Source organism: Juglans regia, chromosome 10 (assembly GCF_001411555.2).
Source record: "Juglans regia cultivar Chandler chromosome 10, Walnut 2.0, whole genome shotgun sequence".
NCBI classification, from domain to species: Eukaryota; Viridiplantae; Streptophyta; class Magnoliopsida; order Fagales; family Juglandaceae; genus Juglans; species Juglans regia.
The window spans coordinates 3,708,619-3,726,207 of NC_049910.1; the positions used below are offsets into that span (position 1 = coordinate 3,708,619).

The 17,589-nt window shown below is 37.5% G+C and overlaps 2 protein-coding genes across 3 annotated transcripts; both read right to left on the reverse strand.

The window, feature by feature from the left end:
* Positions 1–876: 876 nt before the first annotated feature.
* On the reverse strand, positions 877–14,708 carry LOC109008195 (protein AAR2 homolog). Of its 2 annotated transcripts, none has more exons than XM_018988210.2 (13): positions 14,447–14,708; positions 13,907–13,989; positions 13,326–13,383; positions 12,221–12,280; positions 10,856–10,985; positions 10,283–10,509; positions 10,089–10,181; positions 4,474–4,545; positions 3,711–3,743; positions 2,913–3,053; positions 2,660–2,716; positions 1,326–1,421; positions 877–1,250 (listed from the first exon to the last, which is right to left on the reverse strand). In XM_018988210.2, exons 1-13 carry the CDS (start codon positions 14,540–14,542, stop codon positions 1,206–1,208), a joined length of 1,191 nt encoding a protein of 396 aa, XP_018843755.2. In that variant the 5' UTR covers positions 14,543–14,708; the 3' UTR covers positions 877–1,205. The 2 variants fall into 2 exon arrangements, with proteins under 2 accessions (XP_018843755.2, XP_018843754.2); XM_018988209.2 differs by having other exon boundaries at positions 4,474–4,557; positions 14,447–14,689.
* A 1,514-nt stretch (positions 14,709–16,222) lies between these two features.
* LOC109008193 (ubiquitin fusion degradation protein 1 homolog) lies at positions 16,223–17,217 on the reverse strand. Its single transcript, XM_018988207.2, has one exon. It carries the CDS (start codon positions 17,123–17,125, stop codon positions 16,223–16,225), a length of 903 nt encoding a protein of 300 aa, XP_018843752.1. The 5' UTR covers positions 17,126–17,217.
* Between the last annotated feature and the right edge of the window lie 372 nt (positions 17,218–17,589).

Sequence of the window (17,589 nt, forward strand, 5' to 3'; positions counted from 1 at the left end):
TGATTTGATAAATATGCGTAAAGCATAATATTTATATTATTTAAATGATAAAATTTGAATTGTAATATTTATCTTTTCAAATCAAATTATGTTATATAAACATTTATTATATATATTATACATACTGACTTATAAATAGAATATTTTAATGAATAAATTATAAAAAAAAAATAGAGATAAATATATAATATGATTCGGCATGTTAGAGAAAGAAAATCCACTGCAAATAGGTAAAGGATTAGCTCTCAACTCTAATTTTGACTTTATTTTAAGGAAAATGGGTGTAAAATTTTTTTTTTTTTTACATCATTTTTTTAACACTTTAAAATATTTTTAAAAATAGAAAAAAATTCACAATATTATTAAACAATATTTTCTCAATCACTAAGTAAAAAAAAAACTAAAAAAGCAAACGGGCAAAAAAAAAGGGAGCCCGATTGCATTTTTCATATGCCATTACCTACTTTTATCTTCACTTTTCTCATATTGTGTTTACCCTGTTTCATCAATACCTTTTAAAGGTTTTTTTTTTTTTTCTTTTTTTGATACATGGAAGAGAGGGAGATTCAATCCTTGGTTTCTTACCGCCAATTGATCCAAAGGATCTTGGCTGAGGCTTTCATTGCTATGTGACCCAAGATTAGGTTTTGTCTTTAACAAAATGTATCTACATTATATACTTCTTTACTCTTACAATAGATCAAGACTTACAAATTATGCTTGATTGATTGTTTTTTTAAATACCTCTAGCTGGATCGAGAAAGGCGGTTTCAATTTGCTTTCTTCAGTGGAAAGTTGAGATAAAAATTCATCTATTAAATTGGTTACATAGGCAGTCTCAAATTCTGCCACTATTCTGGGGGGTGCACACTGAAATACCTCATAATATTTGTTAAATCTGCCTTTTGATTTCTGGGCAACCATTTCCAACCTTTGAGATACTCCATATCACCCAATAAAGGGTCCTGAAATTCGATACCACTTCATAAAAAAGCCTGAAATTTGTTGCAAAAGTATTCACAACACAATCACAGGAAAAAGGTTTTCCATCAGTCTACTCTATAATTGATTTACATGCAAAAGTTTGCCTTCTTCTGCGCAGTGATGAACTTGTCAAGGAAGCAAAACGATATTAAATTGACCGAGATGGGCACGACTACATGTATTTACATGATCCTCGTCTCAGATGTCCACGTTGCTGAAGTCTAGTTATAACTAGGGTCATCGCACGTCTCAACCACGGGAGCAAACTGCATGATGTTGAACAATAAACAACTAATGAGAATGAGGACTGTTATAGTTCAGCATTTGATAAATGGGCTCACCTCATCATCTTCTTCGAAGTACATTCCATCAACTGCACTGTTTGGCTTGAACTCCCACCCGAGGTTGTTCTCAAGCAGCTCCTGTAGTTTCCTCGTCTGCAAGAGTAGAAAGATTATATCGAAACTATAGAATTTTGACCTCAGAATGATCAGTCAGTATAACTCAACTACATGGAAACCTGAGAGACACTCAAGACCAAAAAATCAAAACGGATTGAACTGGAAACTCAACATCCTGTGTGAGTGGAGTTGTGTTTACCAATCAGAAAAGGAATCTAAACAACATCCTTGTTTTTATATCAGAAAATCCGTACTTATTGTCAGCCTGTATGACACAACCACCTAAGATTTTCTCGAGTATGAAAGATCTCCAACCAACAATAAATTCCAACAAGTACTTCTCATACCAACAAATTTAGAAACCGCTTATGCATATAACTAACACATACTTCAGTTTATCATAGTTCCAAAAATGAATGAAGATATATATTCCTACGTACAGCATTCACTGAAAAAAAAAAAACATCTTGAAAGAGGCAAAAATCAAGATTCCAAAACCAATTACACAAGTTCATGACTTGTGTTGGAACAAGATAGATTTTTGGGTAATAGTGAATAAGCACTGCTCAAAAGAAAAAAAAGGGCCACAAGAACTTTCAATACCAACCAGCCAATATCCTACCAGAATATATCACAAAAAAGGAATGAGATGCTAACATGACAAAAATGCCGGAAACTCCATGAAATACTGTTTTTAGAAGTTTAAATTCCAGCAACTGAAACCCTAACACCAGATTTCCAAAAGTAGAATTGTAATTTTTTGCAGGGACTATACGGTATTATTCAGTAGACTTCACGAAATGCTGCAAAGCAAACTTATTGTTCATGTAAAAGAAGCCAGCAATATTAACCTTACTCGTCAAGGACAAATCTTGTTCAAGAACCTAACATAACATAGTAATGGCTTTAAGGTATAACAATTTATTGCTGCACCTTATGACAATTGTGACCCATCTCCTGAAAAATATAATGCTTGTGAATAATGTAGACGTGATGCACATAATTCTGATTAGATATAGAATGGTTTATTTTGTTTATCATGAGTAGACATGGCATTGGGTTTTAAGTATGAAGCAAATGGCTTCAAATATGTCTATATCCACATGGAAAAAGTTCAAGTAACAAAATGGCTAAAAGGAAAGCATCTGAAGAGAAATGAAAGCATGGCAAGTTCCCCCCTCCCCCAAAAAAAAAAAAAAAACCCCTCCTAAAAGACAGAAAGGGCAGGGTAAAAGACAGCATTCAACATGAAAGGGCAGGGTTAGCGCTCATACCCATGACAGAAGATGTCCATCAACAGATGAGGCATCGTGCATCAATGAAAAGAAGTCCTGCAATCCCCATTAGAAGATAAATTGTAGTGAACTTAACTTTGTATATAATTTTCAACAGAGAAGCCTTGAAATGTGGCATGCCAATAAACAGGATTATCAAATTCATGGCAATACAATTTTGCAAAAAACGCCTATTCAGAATGACCTTGCAATCGTGCATCCAAATAATGACTTAATATTGTCAGAGACCTACCTTGCAAAGGCGGTACAAAAAACTGTCAGCAGAAAGCCATGAATCATCCAACAGTGCTGATGCCCCTGACACTGCACCACTGGTATCTCTGTTATCTTTCTGAAGGCCATATTTCAGTTGATAGTAGATGACCCTAATGAACTGCGAGAATTCTAGCAGATGTCAGAGTTCATCATGAAAAAGAATAGCACAGAAACCAAGATTGAAAATTGAGTGTTGATTTGTAATTAGATAGAAAAGGCACATGAAACCTAGATTTAGTAAATCATATAAATTTAGAACTTTTTGTACAAGTTGACACATACATTTCACATTCAGTACTAAACCAATGAATCTGATTTCAATCCTTATTGCATGCAATAATGAAGCCGAAAAAGGACCAAATAATTGTTAGAGTTTTTTTACTACAACAACACTTCATAAAAGTAACTAAAATAAATTGACAAGTAGAAAAGTAACTAAAAAATATTTCATGTACGATAAAAGATACATCAAAATGCAAACCACTTAGGTTTTTCCACATATCACCAAGACCAGACTGTAAAAACAATATTATCCTTTTGCATTTAGTGGATCAATGAGCATGGATGGATGCACAAAGCTTAACAAGCAAAATGGTCTCGTGTAGAGCACTATCCAAACCAAGTTACCAAGTTGGTAATGGCCTAGCTAAATTGAAATTACTTCCCATTTTAGATAGAATTTAACAATTACATACCAGACTACAACAATTGTGCATGCTAAAAAACACAGCAATCAATATCCTTTTTAGAAAACAGGTTAAAATTTGAGCATTACCTTTGTGAATAAGCGAGTCCTCGTGTGAAAGGGCTGCCAAAAGAAACTTAAAGCTTTAAACATATATCACAACAGAAATTTCAACGACCTATCCAAAGAAAAGCTTTAAGCTAGTACCATGTTGTTCTATCCAATTACTGCTGTCAACAGACTAAATTTATTGATAAGATATTTTTATTAGAAAAGATGGGTGTTACGGAATACATAGGGCATAGGAAAATGATAGGGAGCCCGATTTGGGCTCCCGTTAAGTTTTCCCGATTGTTTTTTTTTTTAGTTTTTTTTTTTTTTACTTAGTGATTAAGAAAATATTGTTTAATAATATAGTGAATTTTTTTCTTTTTTAAAAAAATTTAAAAGTGTTAAAAAAATTATGTGAAAAAAAAAATATTTAAAGATTTTTTGTTTTTTTTTTAATATTATTTTTTAACACTTTTAAATATTTTTAAAAAAAGAAAAAAAATCAAAATATTATTAAACAATATTTTCTTAATCACAAAGTAAAAAAAACCTAAAAAAAAAAAAGCCATCGGGAAAACTTAACGGGAGCCCAAATCGGGCTCCCAAGCATTTCCCTGGGGCATATACAAGTGATTGACAATTTAAACAAGACAACTTTGATGCTTAATATGGATGTGAAGATTCACGCAAAAGGTCCCCATATGAAAAGTTTAACGAAGACAAATTTCAAGCTTAATCAGAACAGTGTCTGAAGAAAGAAAATTCAATTTCTAAAGAATATAAGAGTCAAATTGATACTTACAGCTTCAGTACATCCAAATAAAAGGCTAACCAAAGATTTCCACTGTAGAAATGCTTCAAGTGATTGTCCCATCTGCATAGTTTTCTGATTTCATTAAAGTTTTTTTTTTTTGGATCAATAAATTAGAAATTTTATTGATAATAGGCGAAGCCAAGTACATGGGATATATACAAGAGCCACACCTAGGCATGACTGTCTAGGGATACAAGAAAATCATGTGCGTTCATGCCATTAAAGTCTATTACAATCGACCAACATAATCAAGTGTGCAGAAAAAAGGTTTTAAGCTCATCCATTGTCCGTTCATGATCCTCAAAGCTCCGACCGTTCCTCTCCATCCATATGCACCACCATAGGCAGGTCGGTATCATCTTCCACATAGCTGCAATTTAAGAATTACCCAGGATGCCTTGCCAACTGGCCAAAAAGTCAACAACCCTTCTTGGCATTACCCAAATGAGCCCCACCCTTGCAAAGATATCATTCCATAAACTCATGGCTACGCCACAATGCAATAATAGGTGATCCATAGACTCGCCACTTTTCTTACACATGTAACACCAATCCAACACAATAAAACGGCGTTTCCTTAGATTATCTAAGGTAAGAATCTTCCCTAACAAAGCTGTCCACACAAAAAAAAAAAAACTTTTAGGGGGGCCTTAGTCTGCCATATGTTTTTCCATGGAAAGCTTCTTGTAGAGTGTCATAAGAGACTTATAGTACAGCTGTACAGTAAATTTCCCCTAATTGGATGGTGACCATATCATCTTATCCGCTCCTTCAGACACTCTACAATTGTGTATGAGATTGAAGAAATCTGTTAATGTGTCAATTTCCTGATCTTGGGTAGCTTTAAGGAAAATTTTTTTTTTTTGATAAGTAGCTCTAAGGAAAATGATGTTTCCATTGGGGTGATCCACTAGAGAGATCCATAAGCTTTGCTACTGAGGCCGTCTTTCTTTGTGCAAGGTTGTATAGTATTGGGTAGGCTTCTTTAAGAATTCGATCTCCACACCATAAGTCATCCCAGAATTTAATTCTAGAACCATCCCCAACTACAAGGCATGTTGATCAATGGAGGTTGGTCCAGCCTCTTCTTATGTTTTTCCAAAGCCCCACCCCATGTGCTCCACTCACCTCATTTGAATTCCATCCTCCCCACAATCCACCATATTTTAAATCTATGGTCACCCTCCATAAAGCTCCCCTTTCTTCGTGGTATCTCCATAACCATTTACCTAATAAAGCCTTGATGAAGACCAACAAATTCCGAATTCTCAATCCGCCTTCACGTATAGGGGTACAAACCATAGCCCAATTCACCAAATGAAACTTGAATTCTTCGGCTATTCCCCCCCATAGGAAATCTCTTTGCAATGTCTCTATCCGATGCGCCACCTTGCATGGTATTGGAAATAAGGATAAGAAGTAGGCAGGTTGGAAATGGTACTTTTGATCAACATAACTCTACCACCTTTGGACAAATAGAGCCTCTTCCAACTCACTAGTTTGCACTCCATTTTTTCCAGTACCTCATCCCAAATAGATTGCGACTTAAAGGAGGCACCCAATGGAAGACCGAGATACTTCATTAGTAGAGTGGAGACTTTGCATCCCAAGATATTAGCCAATCTCAAAACACTTGGAACATTTCCAACTGGCACTAGTTCTGGATGTGGTTATGATTAGCCTCACAGAATACAAGCGTACCATCTGCAAATAAGAGGTGGGTCATCTCAAGTGTGCCGATTCTTACATCCCCAACAATAAAGCCAGATAGAAATCCCCCTTCCACAAGACTTGCAATCATTTTACTAAAAGCTTCCATTACGAAAACAAATAGTAATGGAGATAAGGGGTCACCTTGCCTCACACCCCTCGAACTTCTGAAGAAACCCATTGGGGTCCAGTTTACCAAAATAGAGAAATGGACAGTGGAGATGCAAAATTGGATCCAAGAACGCCATTTTGCTCCAATTCCACACCTCTCAAATATGTGTAGCAGAAAATTTCAGTTTACACGATCATATGCCTTCTCCATCTCAAGTTTGCATAATAATCTTGGTTCACCCGACTTGATGTGACTCTCCAAACATTCATTGGCAATGAACACCAAGTCAAGAATTTGCCGATCTCGTATGAATGCATTTTGGGGCTTGGATATGAGTTTTTCCAATACCCTACTCAATCTATTAGCCAATACCTTTGCAAGGATTTTGTACATATTGCTCACCAAGCTAATAGGACAAAAATCCTTAATCTCCACCGCTCCCGGCTTCTTTGGAATCAAAGCATTAGGCTTCTTTCAAACTTACCTCGTTCGTGAAACTCATAGCTCATGATGTCATCTTTAACTACCTCCCAACATGCCTTAAAGAAGGCCATAGTGAACCCATCCGGGCCTAGAGCTTTGTCACCTACCATACTTCTCACCACCTTATGGATCTCCACTTCCTCAAAAGGCCTCTCTAGCCAACTTGCTTCTTGTTGGCCGATCGACTCAAAAGCAAGACCATCCAAACGTGGTCTCCAAGAAAACTGCTCTGAAAGTAATTGTGCATAGTAATTGGTAGTGTGCAAAATAAGAACTCAATGATATTGAGTCTTCTATGCTAGTTCACCATTTGATGGAAGAATTTAGTGCATTTAACCCCTTCTTTTAACCATAAAGCCCTCGATTTTTGTCTCCATGAAGTATCTTCCATTAAAGCCAACCTTTCAATATCCAAGATGAGATGCTTTTTGTGAGCCTTTTCTTCTTCTAAAAGCTCCCTCTCCTCCTCCACGTCCTCCAAGCCCTGTAGTTCGCCAAGTAAGGATTGTTTACGATGTTCCACATTCCCAAAAATCTGCTCATTCCATTTCTTCAAGTCCACTTTGAGAGCCTTGCTCGCTCAACGAAGCCTTCTGATTTCAGCCACATGTTCTCAAATTTAAAATATCTTTTACCTCCCTGGATGCCACCACAATCAATGAGAATGGGGAAGTGATTCGAATATAATCTTGGAAGCCTTTTTTGGATTTGGTCTAAAAGGTGTGCTTCCTAATCAGGTGAAATAAGGAATCTATCAAGTCTTGACCAAGCTGGATGTTCTCTATTACTGGACCATGTGAATGTGCCACCCACTAGAGGAATGTCCAGAAGTTCTTGCTCACAAATTAATTCAAAAAAATCCGTCATTGTTGAGCTAGAGCTAGGACCCCCAACTCGTTCGCTTGGGAAGCGAGTAACGTTAAAATCTCTCCCAATGCACCAAGGAAGGCTCCATAAGCTACAAAGACCAGCCAATTCATCCCACAAGCCTCTTCTCGCTGTATTAGAGTTGGGTCCATAAACACCGACAAAGGACAATTGATAACCATCTTCCACATTCTTGAAAGAAGTAGCCATCGTATATTCCTCCACACAATCCTCCATCTTTTCCACCACCCTTTTATCCCATATAACCAAGATGCCTCCCGAAGCCCCTTTAGACGGCAAATACAACCATCCCACATGGCAACAGTTCCACAAACTCCGTATGGTGTTTCAGGAGATGACTTCCAATTTTGTCTCTTGCAAACATACAACATCAACTTTCCATCCGCGAAGCTAATTCCGTACTTTGGTGCGCTTCTCTAGTTCATTCAACCCCCTGACATTCCACGAGACTATCTTCAACTTCATAAAATCACCGATTTTACCCTACCCTTCGTTCCACCACAACTCACACTTCCTTCGTAATTGACCGAACATGTAAGTCGCTTTAATTCCCTTTCCCTTTTCTTGGATGACTAGCTCTTCATAGCTGAATTAAGCTGTCCATCTTCGATGGTAGCAAGGCCAAGAGCTGATCTTCATAACCAGTACATGGGAGTCCAATGCACAATTGAATCTCTTTGGTTTTACGTAGGACCCAATTTGATGCAAGTGTCTGTTCTTGCAACAGGGGCATTGAATTCAAAGGAGTTGGCTCATCCCAGTGGAAATCAGCACCATTATTCCTGCTTATTGATGTGTTCAAAGACTCCCCTTGTTTTCAAAGGCTTTGGGTTTGAATAAAACCAAGGTGCCAGGACTGTTCTCAACACCTAATCTCTCATAACTGTTCTCCATTAGGATCTCAGTGTCCATTTGCAGTTCCCGTGCAAGCACAACATCCCCTTCCTCTGTCCGAGAGTCCCTGTAATGTGTGAAAGGAACAATCTAGGCGTCAATCTCCACTGGCGGCGTCACCTCCTATAGGCCGTCAACCATCAGTCCACCCACCAAATCTCCTACTCCTAGCGGTGGGTTCTGGGATGTCACCAGCTCCTCCTAGCCCTTTTCCGTTACCGACAAGCTTCTCATACCTTCGAAATAGACTGCCTCGACCACAAAATCTACCGCCGGCGTCATCTCCGACAACCCATCGGCCGAGGCTTCACCCACCAGTTCGCTCTCTCCCGTCAGCGAGGTTTGTGTGGTCACTGGTCAGTGTGTGGAAGAGGATGGCATATCCTTGCCGATAGTAGGGGCTGGGCTGGGCTGGGTTGTGCTGTGTAGCCCTCCAGGTTTAGCCCGCCAACTTTTGGGCTGGGCTAGGGCTTTCCCTTTCTCAGCCCAAGAATAACGCCTCTCCTGGCCCCCTATAAATTTGTTCAGCCCGCTTTTGCCCAAACCTGAGGATGTTGGGCTCAAGCCCAAGCCCATTTGTTTATCCACCCTCTGAATCATAAAATTTACTAAGTTTTTTAACTGTAGCAAATCTTTTTTAAGGGAAAGATCTTCATCCTCACAGTGTATCCTCTCTCGGTCAGAGAGCTACCTTCCATTTCAGTGTTATTTTTGCAGGTTTGATTAATCAACGCCCGTCTCCTTCCATCTCTTTCAACGACTGTCTCCTTTGCTTTCAAAATCCCAGAATTGCCCTCCACCCTGGGTACCGCTGCTGCTGTACCTCCTTGAGCTTCGTGTTTGCCTGCAGTTAGCCCAAATGATTGAACCACCTCTGCATAAGACTTAGGCATAGTGTTGAGAGTTTTGAGTTTTGCACCAGTTCACCGTGTGTTGATTTTTGAGACCTTGACAGCCCAACCTTTCTTCCCTTCCCCCAACTGTTGTAAGCTTCCCGCAGTGTAGATACCATTTTGTTCCACCCTTTTCCCTCCATGTCTTCCGGTATAAAGATGAAATTCCGTCGGCCACCATTGCCATATTCCACCTGCGCCATATATCTACCCTGAGCATTGGAGCATCTCTGGGCAATGTAACTTTTGTTGCTGTCCCGATAGGCTGCAAAGAACTCCTTCTTAACATCGGCCAAGCATGCCTCAAGGGCTCTAATGAACCAGTTCACCGTGGACATCTCCAAGACTAGTGCTTTCATAACCTTCCAACTTCTCTATGTTATGAGAATCCATCGGCTATCTTCCTCAGTTAATGCAAAAACTTTAGATTCTATAAGAATCTATTTCAATAAAACCATGATAATCTCGTAGTTAAGCACTAGAGATCATCATCAATGAGAAAGTGTACAGAGAGAAAAGTCTCTCAAAGAAACCATATTAACATCGGTGAGACAACTTAGCACTTTTCATTAAAGTTGACAATAGAATAACAAGAAAGATGTGTCATATAGGTCTGCACATACCAAAAATGCAATAAATGCAAATTGCAGCTCTCCAAGAAGTACGTCTTCAGAACCTCCATAATCTTTTATCAATAAGGTCTCCAAGAGTTGTGTCTGCACCAATCAGTGGAATTTAAAATCCATATCAGCAAATGCTGAATGGTGAAAAAATCCGTTTAGTCCTATCATTCTTTAAAAGAGGTATGAGTTCTTACCTTGTCAAGATTTAAGGAAGTAAGCTCTTGCCCTTGAAGTCCTTTCTGTTTGATAAAACGGGGAATAGATGTGTAATAACATCTTCTACTGTTGACATTCTTGTCAACAGATGCTGAGAACTTACTAATCTCCAACTGATCATCTAGTGTTTTCTCCATCACCGTTTTAGGAATGTTGTTAACCATCCCAGGTTCACATGCAACAGAAATTTCTCCTCCAATGGGTTCTGTTCATGAAATGAATAATTTAGAATGAGAAAGTTGTGCAGAATTGCAAATCAGAAGAGGCATACCATAGTTTCAAAGTCAACAAAGAATCAATATCATTGGACATTGTCCCCCCGTCCCCGCCAACAACAATTGAAGGAGAAGGGTAAAAGAGAAATGACGATCCAAACTAAAGAGAACTGAAATTTTCTGCAATTTTATCGTAGTCGGCAAGTGGCTACAATAGCATAAACAATGATGTTTGTGAGTGGCGCAAGCTCTTCTTTAGGGCATTCCATATGTTCTCTCCTAAATTGAACCTCAAATTTCTTGCAGCCATTACAACGGTAGTTACATAGAGCTTACCAAATCTTACAATAATGCTCTTTGAGATGTAATTTGACAACTGCTTCCAGTCTCCATTCTGGCTCAGATTGTAAGGACCAAGTTGTCTGTCAAACTCCAAACTTTTGACTGCTTGACAATAGCTCTCTTCCTTAAAAGATTAAAATTGAGAAAGAAAAGAGAGAGAGAGATAGGGAGGAGGGGGGGAGGGAGGGAATAGACAAACAAAAAAAATTTAGTGTCTAACTCGTAATATTAGTGCCAACACAAATTCACATCGATGGGATTTATATTATGAGACCCAGATGACATTTCAGGTTTCGAATCAGATAGCTTGAATTTCGTACTATTAAAACTCAAGACAAATATTTTTTTCTCTCTTCACAATCCTTTTTTTTAAAGCTCTAGAATCTTTTACAAAAGAATAGGCGCTTAACGGATTTTCTTTCTTCTCACCGCATCAGAAATGCATCCTGTAAGCACTTAGCTAGAAGAATCTTAAGAGATTTTCCCACAAAATTTTGCAGCTAAGTTCTGTACCCAAAAAAAAAAAAAAAATAGGGGACAAGTTTCCCTTCCTCTTTTTTGAGCTAAAAGTCCCAGCCCATGGGTCTAAGATACATAAGTAATCACTCTGTTTCCATATTTGTATTATTTGGATGTGTAGAATGAAGTACTCTTAATACCGAAATGATACGACAAGTTCTGGAAACCAAATCTGATGCAGGATCCTGCTTGGACTAGCACCTAATCACTAGGATTCAAGAACTTCATTCTGGCTCAAGAGTAGTAACAGAACAGGTCCAGAACTGTAGAAAGCTAGATATTTAGGCTATAATTGTACTGAGAAATTAGTTCTCTGTGGCTGGGAAGCTCTGAGTAAAGACTAGTTGTAAGTAACAAGACAATAAAAGTGGGAAAAAGGAAAACCAACTATCACACTAGGGTCCTTGAGAATACACCCAAGAGGGATGCATTGCACACCCAAAGACCAGAGGAGCTATTATACTTCTTATAAATTTCCATACCCAAAATAGTATGTTAACAGCACTTCACACAGAAGAGGGAGAGGCACTAAAGTACTTCACATGTAAGCTAGACCGGATTACCAAATGGCAAAGTAAGCTAAGCAACTAGACTTCCTTTAATTTTCACATTACAAAATGACCTCCCTCTGATCTACAAAAGGACAAAAAGGCCTCTAAGTTTTGTATATTTTATTCTACCACTAATCAAGCTCCCACGACAGTCCTTTGACTCATGCCAAATCAGAACTAGTTTTCTTTTGAAAAAAAAATAATTGCAGGGGTGTTCTTGCTGCCTATCATATGCATTAGAACAAAAGAAATGGAAACAATCAAATGCAGAACTAAAACAATTGCATACCTCTTCTTCTGATACTTTGACTAATCGCTCCTCTTGTTGATCCCACCTACGAACAATTACCTGTTGAAGCCATATATATAAGGTCATTCCTACACCAACACTTTAAGATATTTTGGAAATAACTTGCTGCTAATTTGAATTCTTCTCCAAATATCTTGACATGACAAATGGCTCGACTAAGTGGCCTTTGATGACATTTAACCAACTGCTCTTCAGTTTTCATCGATGCATTGCATTTAAGGATGGTTTCCTTTATCTATTTTTTTCATAGTTGAGAAAAGGCCACCACACAATGATTGTATTGTATGCAATGGACGAACACCAGCAAGTAACTGCAATGCAATGACCCAGGAAGTGCTTTCCAGAGTCTGTGACATAATGCCAAAAATACGCCACGTTGAAGCTTCCCTAGAATCAGTTATAAAGCACAGTTTTGCCTAGTAAGCGACCAATATGGGGCTGGAAATATGTTTTACTACCTGTATAACCTATCCACTCTGTAGTTATTTATATTCCCAATGCGGATGTAAAAAATTCCCCTTAAATTCCTATCGTCCTCATCTGAGCCATGTCATGCAGTGCTCCAATATCACATGGTTGGCCTTACTAGGTGACTCCGATAGTATGCATAACACAACCCAGTAAAGGCGCCAACCATATTTGCGCTATAACCTCAAAAAGACTAGTCAATTTGAAGCTTTCTTGGAATCCCTTATAAAGCCCAGTTTCACCTAGTAAGTAGCCAATGTGGAATTTAGCATGCATGACTACCTTTATAAATAACCCAATCCGTGGATTATTCATATTCCCAATGTGGGACTGGAGTGTTACAGAAACTAAACTACAAAAAGAGGCAGGCCTGAACGCCCATTTTGACAATATTCCTACAAAATCATGTTGACCTCTTGATTTCTCATAAATAAGATAAGTTTATTAATAATTGAAAAGTCATTATCCAAGTGCACAAGGTGTATATACATTAGTTATCTAATTATGGAAAGTAAAAAGATGATAAAAATCCTGGACGCTAAAGATAGAAAAACATAGGCGGATTGCCATCAAATGATGAAGTAAATTGAAACGGAAGGCCTTGAGCATTCCATACCTCAGAGGGGCAAGTGTCAACAAAGAAGCCAATTATTGGTGAGAACTCCTTGCCATCTCTACATGTACCAAGTATTGTGAGATTAATTTACTGATGAAAAAGGCATAAACAAAGCAGATGACACTAGATACTGAATGTTGAAAGGCAGAAGGGACACATAGTCTCATTTTACTTAAGTGTAATGAGTTGTTAGTCGGCCAACATCAGAAATGGAAGATAGAATGATAAGAAAATGCTAAAGCCTCAATTTAGACTTTAAAATCAAATCAATATCTATAAAATATATATTTGAAAAATAGGATAGAGGGTGAAGCTGTTGATCTAAGATCCACCCGGTGCTTGTGTAATATATGTATGTATTTATATTATTAGGTATGAACCCAAGCGCTGAAAATTGTTAGAAGACTGACATAATGATTTAGAGACATGGTAATTAGAGCATAATATTTAATGGAAAGCATTGAAAAACAAGAACATTATGGTATAGCTGACTCCTGCCTGAGCAGGCCCATAAAAAGGAATCAAAAGAAAACGAGGCAGATAGAGAAAACTGTAAGATATTTAATCCGCAATAAAGTAACCTGCTTGATGAACTATAATACACAAAATGAGGACCTGGAGGAATCATCTTAATACCCTTAAAAGAAGGCCCTACAGAAAACATCTGCGAGAGAGAATCAATATGTTAGTCGTCCTAGAAAATTTACTAGGCTTTTAATGGGCTACAAATATACGACAAAGCATAAAAAAGATTCAAATTATCCCCACTTGGAGAAAGAAAAAATCATCGAACTTTGCAAATACAATAACACACACTCGCACATTACATTTAATATAACAGAATGAATGGCTTCGACATATACCATTTATTAATAAGATATTACAACACTCCCACCCTCTCTTCTCATTAAACAGAATGCAGGAAAATATGTACATGGCGAATCCACCTGAGCTTTAAAGCAGAAGGAATAACAAAATTTCACTCCTGACATCAGTCTCGTTTCATTTCACAAGTGAATGGTGAATGTGTAATAAAAGAGGAAAAGTTATATTCAGAATTTCAGGTATACTTCCTTTTTTTTACGCTTTCTCAAGGAACAAGCAGAGAACTCAAATGTTACCTGAGTATCGACGCCGATGAGGGTGTATTGAGGAACATCCAGGAGAAGAAGAGTAGTGCCGCGTTTCACGAGCTCCAGAGCTGCATCAGCATCCATGCCTGCAAATTGAAGAAAACAGGGTTCCTATTTTTCCAATATTGATTGGAGTTTGATTTGAATTTTTCCGGTTTTTGTTGTTGTCGGAGCTTTGGATACTTGGAGAGACCTCCAATAGTCCAGAAGCCTCTCGTAACTTTGTGAAGCTTGTTCAAGCGAGGCAAAAAGGTTAATTTGTCGTTGGCCCCCTGAAGTTTAATCTAATTATGTGGAGCCCCGTAGTTTCCCATATTAGTACAATCCTCCTTTTACTGAACTTCATGTATTTTTTTGTCTTTCCTTATTATTATTTTTTAATCCACACCCATGGGCCAAGGCCCAAAACTATCATTAACAGTCATTTAAATCAAATGTTTATTTTTTTAATAACTTTGTCTCATTGATTTAAATCTAATCATTAAAATCAATAAAAACAGAAATGACTGTTAACATTGATTTAGGGCAGGTTTGGGACATCAAACAAAACATAAAATTTTCATCTCATCTCATCTCATCATTATACATTTTTCAAATTCTCATACAAAATATAATAAATAATTCAATTTTTTTAAATCCCAATACACATTTTTCAAATCTCAAAACAATAATAATATTAAAACTTAATATTTTAAACTTCAAAACAAAACACAAAATTCTCATCCCACCCCCCAAACCTACCTAACAGATAATGTAAATTATAAAAAAATAATGATCATTGTAAATTAATAATTGAGTAATGCGACATATAGTCGTGGAGTGCGTAAGCACCGTATAGTCACTTTGAAAAAGAGTAAGGTTTACTATTAAAAAATTAATTTATTTTTATGTGAATCTCATATTTATTTATTTATTTCAAAATGACTGTACGGCGTTTACATACTCACGACTGCAAGTATAATTTCTTTTATTATTATCATTATCATTAGTACTATTATTGATTAAAAGGTTTAATAATTAATTGTCCAATTCAATGGAAAAGTTTATCATTAGTGGCTAATTAATTACATGTCATGACCGATTCAAATTCTCTAAAAGCTTATGAATATTCTCCAACTTCAATTTAAACGTTTGAGAAATGATTCTTTGTTCCACCGTATAAAGAAAAGTATAGATATACACTTTATAGAATTGAGTCAACACATAATATTACGTCACTTTTTTTTAATATAAAATAATTATTTTGACTAATCACATCAATAAAATGTATAAAATATATACAAAAATAATTGTATATAGCAAAACTCTTATCCACAATCCACTTCATTAATCTTAGATAAGCACACTGTTTTTCAAACGACTTTTGCCATGGATTACCCGAATTTGGATAAACACAAAAATTTATCGAGCATCTAATATTTATCGAGAAACCCACTAATTTCTAGTACTTGTAAAACTCACGGCCTCATATTTTCGTGATCTCTTGTTTTAAACTTATAATTCAAACAATAATTTAAAGATCTTGACGACAAGAACTCATGGAACAAATTAAGCATAGAATTAATGGCATCCATTCTCACGTGTAAATCCACGACTATAAATCAGTACTGCATAATGCAAATTCATTCACCAAAGCAGAATAAAAAAAAAAGAAATCAGGCATGCAATATCAAATGTCTATTTTGCTTGCAATCTCTCCTTTAATTTGTCGACCGTCTAAGCTTACAAAATTCTAGAAATTAAAGGGACAACTGAAAGGTAATATCAGTCTCTCAACCTATAACTCTTACCCGTGAAGGGTTGGAACTTTTCTTCTTCTTTCTTCAATGCCACATTCTCTGAAGATTGCTGTTTGGATTCCTTCGGAGCCGCATCGGAACCAAGAATAAGCTTCCCCGGCTTCCTTACCGAGTTGGACCGAATAGCCTTGCTTTTCCCCTGATCAGCTGCACCTAGAGAAAGTTGTTTCAACTTGGAAGAGTAGTCTGATTGGGAATCTGACTCCACTGAAGCCTTCCCATCCAAGCGCCTTCCTACTCCAGAAAAAGGTTCACTCGTCTTCACTAGATCATTATCCTCCACAATTGCCTGTGGTTCTTGGTAATCGAGAGGAGGGGCAAAGTCGACCTCACAATCTGTGTCAAAGATACTGACAGCCTCAGACGGCCTAGTTTCGAGCACATCTATGTAAAACTTATTGTCGTTATGCATGATCATGATGGTGTCGTCCTTTGTGAGGCAGAAAAAGTTCCTGAGCGTCCTTTCCAAAACGGCTCTAGGGTTGGAAAGCTCCAAGAAATCCTTACTATGGGGCTGCAACTTCACGTAGGTTGCTTTCTCCAAACCAACGCTTTTTACTATCAGCAAGTCTCCTTCCCGTAGTTGCATGTGCTCCATCATCCAGTTCGGCAAGAAAGCCAAACCCTCGTCGGCAACGAACTCTTGAACCCCACAATGCGTAGCTCGCCCAGTGTCGGGGTTGAGCAACTCGAACAACATGGGAAAATCGAAAACGCTATACGCAAGATGATCCAGAGCCGAGGCAGGCATGATGATTTTGTCGCCACATTCGAGGTGCGACTTCTCACAAAACGAGAGAGGAAAGCATCGGTAAGCTTGCTCAAAGGGATCATATTGATCATCTCCAAGTTCAGCAGATTGATCCATGAGATTGAGGATGAACAGTAAAGAATGATGAAAGTACAGTACACTGCGGTGGCGATTGATTTAATAATGGGGGAGGGGATGATTAATAGCACGTACGTTTGTTAGCCGGGGCGATCGAGATTGAGTTGTTTAAAGGATTGGGATTCCAGCAGAAGGGAGGAGTCCAAATTCACGACGTGTTTGGAAAAGAACAAGGAAACCTATTTGGCAACGGAAGTATACATACATATCCCAATCTTTTCGGCCAACAATATTAGGAATCTTATCAGGTTTTTCAAAAGGTTTTCAGCTTATGGGTGGAACATATTATTTAGAAAAAAATAATAACAATAAAAAACACGAAAAATAAAAAACAAAGGGTAAAAGCTAAATTAAAGGTATTTTTGTGATATGACTTTCTGATTCCGAAAGAGCCCTCAGACGTGCGACGTCTCAAATGTCTTTCTAGTCAAAGTAAACTCATC

What these genes read in the sequence shown, in the direction of transcription:
- LOC109008195 (XM_018988209.2), bottom strand. Translation starts at nt 14,542, where the DNA reads ATGGATGCTGATGCAGCTCTGGAGCTCGTGAAACGCGGCACTACTCTT. An exon ending in GAGCATTATTGTAAGATTTG is followed by an intron (nt 10,510 to 10,855) that starts GTAAGCTCTATG and finishes TTTCATGAACAG; the next exon opens with AACCCATTGGAGGAGAAATT. An exon ending in ACTTCGAAGAAGATGATGAG is followed by an intron (nt 1,251 to 1,325) that starts GTGAGCCCATTT and finishes AACATCATGCAG; the next exon opens with TTTGCTCCCGTGGTTGAGAC.
- LOC109008193 (XM_018988207.2), bottom strand. Translation starts at nt 17,125, where the DNA reads ATGGATCAATCTGCTGAACTTGGAGATGATCAATATGATCCCTTTGAG.